This window comes from Amphimedon queenslandica, unplaced genomic scaffold, assembly GCF_000090795.2.
Source record: "Amphimedon queenslandica unplaced genomic scaffold, v1.1 AMPQUscaffold_12792, whole genome shotgun sequence".
NCBI lineage: Eukaryota > Metazoa > Porifera > Demospongiae > Haplosclerida > Niphatidae > Amphimedon > Amphimedon queenslandica.
Genome location: NW_003546972.1, coordinates 32,991 through 40,836, shown reverse-complemented (window position 1 = coordinate 40,836; position 7,846 = coordinate 32,991). Strand labels below are relative to the sequence as shown.

The window sequence follows — 7,846 nt, the reverse complement described above, 5'->3', positions numbered from 1 at the left end:
CTCTCCCTAAATAATTATCCACTCTTGTTTATACTTATAGCTACTGTAAACATGAAATTGATTTTTATAATGCAAAATTTAAAAACAATGTAACCAATAATTTTGTACTTCAACTTGATTTAAAACTTTATAGTAGCATCTAAAGGTAGCATTGCCATTGCAATTTGTGACTTTTATAGCAAATTTTGTGGTAAAATGCTTTATTATTTAGAAATCTTAAGCCTCTTCCTCTCTCTATCTCTTCTTTCTCTTTTCATTACTTTAGTATCAGCACATCCAGTTAGTCCTAGCTCTCCGATAACTTTCTCTACTCGTCTCTTCTTCTCCGCCCACTTCATACTATTGGGTAGTCTCAGAGCAGCTGAGAAGTACAAGTTCTCACGGACAGAGAGAGTACCCATGATGACATCATCCTATAATAAGAATGTATATATATATATATACTGTATATATAATATAATATACAATGATACATGTAAATAATTAATTTAAGGACAATTCACCCCACTTCGAAATGGCTGCCACAACTTTTGCAGCCTTGCTATACTGTTGTACATGTTACATGTACATTGGCCTGATTTTCGAGTAACTTTTAAAATTTGTAAAAAATCCAATTTTGACCGGAATCAGCTCAAACTTTCTACACGACATGAGAATTACTTACGTATGCATTAGGAAAAAGTGAATTCTCTTTTTTTTAATTTTGGCAAAATTTGTTCAAACACCCTGAGAAACTTTGGCCCAATTCTTATTTAATTAAACAATTTCAATGAAACTACAGCGTACATGTATATACAGTATCATGTGATGGTCATGTGACTATGGTGTACCTGTACAACATAACCACTCATACACTTGAAGTATTTTGGTTGTGGCCGTCCATTAACTAACACAATACCAGTTAGACCACCTTTTGACTTCCTGTCAGCTAGTACATCTAATAGACTGTAGAGAGAGGGGGGAGGAAGGAAGAAAGGGAGAGAGAGAAAAGTTAAGTTATTTAGGGTATTAAGTAACTTGAACAAAGTACCATGTACCATGTTATAGGAGTTATGACCATTTTCAAGACATTGGCTGCTTACAGAAAGATTGGCCTGATTAGGTGATTCCAACATGGTGAAAGCATGTGAATTCGCATGTGTTTAACATGTTGGAATCAGGTCAAACTTTCTATAAGCTTCGAAACAAGCTACAAAACATCAAAATAGCTATATACTAATATTCATTGTGATAGTAATTATTATGATTACTATCAACCCAAAATGAATTCATAGGATATGATGTACACATGTTAGTTTGACCCCAACACCATATAAGGTAGTCTCAGCTGTCAATCATAATGTCACACACGAGTGGAGTGTGATACTTACATGTGAGTGTGACTCATACAACTATCCAGAATTCAGTAGTTGCAATTAACTCACTTTGAGCAATTACATGTACATGTACAATGTTATTGCTTCTAGCTAATACATGTACATAAAATGTGCATGTACAGAAAATTGGTGCTGTAGTGCTACATGTTAAGAATACTACCATATCATCAAGAGTACAACCCATCATGTACTCTTGATATAATGTATTTGCACAAATGAACAAAAAAAATATTATAATAATAGCTATTTTGAATTTTTAAAATCTTTTTGTACCAACATTAATTAAAGCATATAAACAATAACAAAGTATTATTGTTATAAATACATGTACGTACCTTGTTTTTCCACTACCAGTTGGTCCCATTATAGCATTAAGGCCTGGCCTCATAACACCACTGGTCCGGCCATAATAAAGAGAGAGATTAAAATGGAGGAACAAAAAAGAGAGAGAGAAAGAGAGAGTAATAAAGAAACAATAAAGGCAGTCATTAGTTTTAGTTTGGTGTAAAATAGAGGCGGGAAAACTTAAGAAAAGTCTCGGATTATAATTAGCATAATGTCATGTACAAGGCTACAAGCTCCAAGCATGCAAAGCCTCACGTTAAATTGTTAAGTATGACTTTGGTGGTCTTTTTAAAGACCCCACTGGTAACGGCATAGCTAACATCATGAAAAGATAAGGACACTGCGGCCTGCTTCTCTCCATCTGCTCCAGTGGGCCTAGCAGCACTGACGGAGCCATAAGACTCGGGATAATCAACGATTGCTTCCTTCTCCATGACAAATCCAACTAAGAAGTGTAGCTAACTAACTATGGAAGCTCCACTTTATAGCTAAGCTCAGACTGAGCATTTTTCATTATTACAAACTGTTACAAAATCAGAAGCCACACCTCACAATCACAGCCACATAACAGGTAATTGCTTGCTTACAGGTAATTGCTTGCTTACATGCATAGCAACAATATTCATTGGTCAGCAATGCATTTTGTCTAAATTTATTATCTTGTGAAAAAAGGCTAAATGAAATCAAATCATAATGAGAAACAATCACAAAAATGGGAGCATAAATGTTTCTGTCAGCTACTAGTAGTGTGCAATGAAATATAGAGAACCGTCCGATTAAAGAAGTGTACAGCTAGCTAAATATTTACAGGCTGCCTTCCAGTCTCCACAGCACTGATAGGGGACATTCTCTACAAAATAATAATAATAACAACAATAATTTAGAATAGCATAATAAATAAAAATAAAAATAATAATAATAAGAACAGCAACAATAATGATAATAATTAGTATTGCAACAATTTAAGGCTTACAAATTGAAGTGAAGTATTGCTATATCTCTTCCTTCTTGCAGCCAAACAGAAATAGACAGCAAAGTATAAGTATTGTGAGATGATAAAGGTGACCATTACAAAGAGAATTATACCAGATATGACGAGGAAAAGCTCATAGGATGATGGACTTGAAGTTGAAGAAATGAGAGAAGGTGTAGAGGAATGAAGAGCAGAAGAGTAAGAGGAAGTATGGAGGAAAGAGAGAGAGTTTGAGAGAGAAGGAGAGGAGGCAGAGAAAGTGGAAGAAGGAGAGATTGAACTGGAAGATAGTGAGGAGAGAAATAGAATTGATGAAGAGAGAATGAGAGAGGACGAAGGAGAAAGAGATGGTAGAGAGAATAAGGTTAATAAATATTATGAGGGATAGAGGGACATACAATTGGGGCCCAATATCAGTTGATGATCCAACAAAAGAGAGTCCTCCATCATCAGTTGATGCTCTTCCAACAGAAACTGTAAGAGACTGAGTTGGATTAAGCATTAATGTTGAAGTGGGCATAAAACCAATGGGAGACAATCCAGACACATTTGATGATGATGAGATTATCATTACCGGAGATGGACTCATCATTAAAGGAGAAGAAGTGCTCAGTGACACAGGCTCAGTAGCAGTATGAAGTGATGAGGTTTTTGAGGTGGTTATGGAGCAGCTGGTGGAGAGATTATCTCTGACAGCTGCAAAAATAAAAAATAGCAGACTAGTGTAGCCTCTACATATACATGTACAGTATTACAGTGTAGTCTCTATATAATAGACACTTGGGTACAAGAAAGTTGCTCTGCTATGTGGAGGTTACTTTATGCAGTAGGAAATGTCATTGGTACACTAGGTGAGGTGATGACGGTCTGATAAATGGAGGTGTATGCTATAAATAGTGTCCATTAAAAGAGGCTATACTGTAAGACATTAATCCATGATAAGTGCTGCTTAGTGAATATAACAAAAATGACAATCTAATCATTTGCAATTTTAAATAACATGATAGTTATCATAAAATCTTACGAAAACATGTGTCTTGACAATCTCTGAGCCTATCAAATTTGTTATGAGGATTACCATAACCATTGGTCACATTTGAATGACATTCTTTATAGACAAAAAATTTACAGGAGCCTTGAACACTGTCATAGTAAAATTTAAGATAGGACACATGTTCAAAGTCACCAGCAGCTACAGAGAAGAGAGGGAAGTGGAGTTTTATACTTTTAAAAACGTCTGTCTCCTTACGCCGATAATAAGTCCCACTGCATTTATCAGTGCTTGATAAAGACGCAGCGAGAGGAAGAACACATAAGAGTACTATTGCAGCAGTCATCATGTCACACAGCAGCAGAGACCGGAGACAACGTTCTGCCACGTGACTTTGCGCATGCGCAGTTCAGAAGTGATAATTAATAATAATAATAATAATAATAATAATAAATTTATTATTATTATTAATTATTATTATTATTAATTATTATTAGTGATAAGAAATTAATGTATTGCATGATGATTACTTCAATATTAAATTGCAAGTGTTATGTACATAATGAGTTAATCCATCTGTAAGATCCACTGACCATCACTTGTCTGCTTTACGTGATCATATTTAGTAAGGTTCCTCCACTTGTCCTTCAAAGACATACAGCTTATGTGCATTAAGTCATGTTTGCGTCTTATCATAGACCAGTCTCTCTTACTACCTCTAAAAGTGTAGTTCCTATTTATGCCAGCAACAAGGTTCTTAATGTCAGTGCGAGAAAACAATGAACGTCGATTTTGCAAATGAAGCTGTTTAGGAGAGACTGTTTCATTAATAAGTGATCTGTGGTGTCTTCTCTTATAAGAGGGTCCTTCAGGTAGACGTGACTTTGGAGTGAGCCCCTCATTGTCCTCTGATGAAATATCTTCATCGGATGTAGACCAGACCTCCGTCACGCCAGACTCTGCAGGCTTCCTTAATTTGGGATGCTTTCGCTCTTGCTGTCGTTGCTTTATTGGAGAAGAAGAAACAGCTTGCTCTTTGGTTTCCTCACGTTCATTCTCCATAGGTTCAGTAGGAGAGGAACTGATTCGTGAGGCTGTGGCTGAAGGAGGCCCAGAGTGAGGAGAAGTGGGCAGGCTACACTGCGGAGATTGAAGGCCTTGAGGAGAGGCACTACCTTGAGATGAAGGGCTACCCTGAGGAGAGGGTCCGTCCTGAGCTGAGGGTCCGCCCTGAGCTGAGGGTCCGCCCTGAGGTGAAGGGCTACCCTTAGGAGAGGAACCGCCCCGAGGAGAAGTACCACCCTGAGGAGAGAGGCTGCCCAGAGGAGAGGGTGCACCCTGAGGAGGTTCCATTGGAGAACCCATTGGAGAATGATAAGAAGAAGAGGGAGAATGAAGAGGAGAGGATGCAGGAGAGTCAAGAGAGGAGGCTTCAATGTGAAGCTCAGCTTCAGACTCAGTGTCTGGATTATTTTCTTCACAGTCAGTATCAGTACGTGTATAAAAGCTCCATACTGGATTAATCAAGTCTCTCTCCGGACGGCTTTTATGACTCGTCCTCAGCATCAAAGATAATTTTTCGTCCAGTTCCATGAGCCTCTCATCATTGTACGCCATCTTGAACTCTTACTGCACATGCGCAGTAGAGCCTCCCGGGTGCTGATACAAGAGAAGGCGCGAAACTGTAGTGAGGCTAAGCAAGCTCTTTTCAAGTCTTTTGAGGCCATGGCGGATCAGGACATCAAGGAAATATTAGATATAGATGTAAAAGAGCCACCAAAGACACCTCAACTCACCAAAGAAGCCATAATAGGATCAGTGAAGGTACAAAATAAGGTGCACTTTAATTAGAAATGTCTACGTATAAAATCTCTTACCACTCATAAGAAAACGAAGAAGTCTACTGATGTGGGGCTACGCCGTCCATCTGGCATGAACAGGGAAGTGTATGCTTTACTGTACTCTGATCATAGGTATAGTGGAGTTTGTTAGCACTACATGTACATGTACATACTATGCATGTAATTATTAATATTTTTTGTGTACCACCATTTATTACATGTAATCAGCACTTTTGAGTGAGTTTGAAGCTATTAGGACATTTTTAAACTTTGCTTTAGTTGCAAGACTCATATTAAACCTAATGATAGCAAGTGGAATTAATGGTGAAATATTATGTACATGTACATGTATCTCTATTATGGTAACATATCTTTAATTTAAGAAAGAATCTTTATGCTCGTGACATTAATTTAATTTTTTTTATCTTAGTACGTCACTGATACCAACTGACAGTGGATCAGGGTACAGGCACCCAAAGGCAAGACTGGGAAGGAAGCACGTTAGACCTTGGAAATGGATGCCATTCACAAACTCAGCAAGAGAAGTAAATCATTTAATGTGTTATTGTACAAGTACAGTATAGCTAGTTTAATTTGTGACCTCAAATTTTCATTTAAAATATATTAGTTAGAATTAGTTAAAATTAGTTAGAATTTACACATACAGTATGTATTTTTGTAGTTTTTACAGAGTTTTGATAAATTACATGTATTTTAATGTTTTATGGTGAAATTAATTTAGTAGTTTTGAGCCTTGCATAATAATAAATGCCACACGAAATAAACCAACTATTATGCTGTTTGTAGGGCATTCAAACTTGCAATGTGATGCACTTTGTAGTATGACAAATAATTATATCTTTACTATTTTTTTATTTGAGAAACCTTTTGCTATTTTACTAAAATAGTTTAATGACAAAATTATTATTCTAGATATAAGCTATGAAGTGTTAATTGTTAATTTAGGATGAGCTGGTGTTGTATCATTGGCGTCGGACTACCGAAGAAGGAAAGGATTATCCTTTTGTTCAGTTCAACAAGAAACTTCCCATTCCAACATACACTGATGAGGAATACACTGTAAGTCATGCACTGACTTTTGGTACATGTACATGTACATATATTGTACAGTAACAAGTACATGTAGTATGGTGTAGGTAGAGAATCCCTCAGTAATTAGTATTTAAATACACAGTACATGTACTATTTATGCTATTGGCTCCGAAATCACCATTTATGACCATTTTCAAAAATTCCAAATTTCTGAAAAGTACCCAAAGCTATAGCCCATGTTTTTTTCCAAAAAATGGCTCCGAAATCACCCCCAATTTTTATTACATTTTTAATACATATTGATGTACTTATGCTACGTAGCAAGTTTGAACTGATTCTGACTTCAATTTTTTGAGTTATGACCATTTTTTAAAAACTCCAAATTTCGGAAAAATACCCTGTACTATAGCCCACAGTTTTTTCCAAAAAATGGCTCTGAAATCACCCCCAATTTTTATTACATTTTCTGATGCATATTGATGTACTTATGCTATGTAGCAAGTTTGAGCTGATTCCAACTTCAATTTTCCAAGTTATAGCCATTTTTAAAATAACAAACCTACCTTGTAATATATACATATTTATGATACTGTGGGCCTATGGGTTCATGGCAAGATATATGTACCGTATTTCCTTAAATAAAAGCCCGGGCGTCTATGTTCTAAAATTGTATTTGGACCTCGAAAAAAATTTTAAGAATAAAAATTTGGGCCCAGAGCGGGATTGGAACCTGTGACCTAATGTACTTGACTTGACCCTCAGGCAGTACCCACAAGACTACTGAAGCACTTCAAGACTAGGTTTGTGTATTTATAGTTGAATTCTATTGCTACCCCGGCATTTATTCGGTAATATACGGTATGTGTAGGACTACTTTGAAGTTGACAAGGTGTAAAATGTAAAATATTACATAAAAGTAACTTAAGTTTAAACACAACAACAACAATAATTACAAGTATAGCTATTAAGAAACTGTTAACAACAATAAATGTACATGATAATGATACGAGTTCGAAATAAGTTTTAGTGTCCTTTTAGTCTAAAATAAGTTTAGACTGAAGAGTGATGGTGGTGGCCTCAGCAAGCGCCTGTGACATTGACAGTATTTATTATGGGATGGACCCATTCTTATCTCATAGGTAGTCCAGACTGGACCTTGGTCTTTCTTGGGTTTTGATTTGACTTTCTCTTCTTTAGTTTCATCTTCCTTTACTGTCTCACTCCCTTCAGCAGTGACCCCTTCTTCATTGGGACTGGCTCCTTCTCC

General features: G+C 36.4%; 4 protein-coding genes and 1 long non-coding RNA gene across 5 annotated transcripts in view; 1 reads left to right on the top strand and 4 right to left on the bottom strand.

Moving 5' to 3' along the window:
• Nucleotides 1–188: 188 nt before the first annotated feature.
• On the bottom strand, nucleotides 189–2,271 carry LOC109586749 (ATP-binding cassette sub-family G member 2-like). The gene is made up of 4 exons (XM_020002954.1): nucleotides 1,977–2,271; nucleotides 1,712–1,771; nucleotides 831–945; nucleotides 189–413 (listed from the first exon to the last, which is right to left on the bottom strand). Exons 1-4 carry the CDS (start codon nucleotides 2,153–2,155, stop codon nucleotides 204–206), a joined length of 564 nt encoding a protein of 187 aa, XP_019858513.1. The 5' UTR covers nucleotides 2,156–2,271; the 3' UTR covers nucleotides 189–203.
• Nucleotides 2,272–2,361: 90 nt separating this feature from the next.
• Nucleotides 2,362–2,923, bottom strand: LOC109586754 (uncharacterized). Its single transcript, XR_002187214.1, has 2 exons — nucleotides 2,695–2,923; nucleotides 2,362–2,571 (listed from the first exon to the last, which is right to left on the bottom strand). It is a non-coding gene; the product is annotated as an uncharacterized LOC109586754 (long non-coding RNA).
• Nucleotides 2,924–4,192: 1,269 nt separating this feature from the next.
• Nucleotides 4,193–5,338, bottom strand: LOC109586751 (mucin-1-like). The gene has a single exon (XM_020002957.1). The coding sequence runs from the start codon at nucleotides 5,300–5,302 to the stop codon at nucleotides 4,253–4,255; it is 1,050 nt and encodes a 349-aa protein (XP_019858516.1). The 5' UTR covers nucleotides 5,303–5,338; the 3' UTR covers nucleotides 4,193–4,252.
• A 5-nt stretch (nucleotides 5,339–5,343) lies between these two features.
• The window catches only part of LOC105314555 (DNA methyltransferase 1-associated protein 1-like), a 6,304-nt gene continuing 3,801 nt past the window's right edge, over nucleotides 5,344–7,846 (top strand). Inside the window, exons 1-4 of the mRNA XM_020002958.1 lie at nucleotides 5,344–5,509; nucleotides 5,573–5,658; nucleotides 5,957–6,071; nucleotides 6,493–6,606. Coding sequence (XP_019858517.1) covers nucleotides 5,411–5,509; nucleotides 5,573–5,658; nucleotides 5,957–6,071; nucleotides 6,493–6,606 — 414 coding nt within the window. The 5' untranslated portion in view covers nucleotides 5,344–5,410. The remainder of the gene's footprint in view (nucleotides 5,510–5,572; nucleotides 5,659–5,956; nucleotides 6,072–6,492; nucleotides 6,607–7,846) is intronic.
• Nucleotides 7,532–7,846, bottom strand: part of LOC109586753 (uncharacterized) — a 2,647-nt gene continuing 2,332 nt past the window's right edge. The window contains exon 2 of the mRNA XM_020002959.1: nucleotides 7,532–7,734. Coding sequence (XP_019858518.1) covers nucleotides 7,619–7,734 — 116 coding nt within the window. The 3' untranslated portion in view covers nucleotides 7,532–7,618. The remainder of the gene's footprint in view (nucleotides 7,735–7,846) is intronic.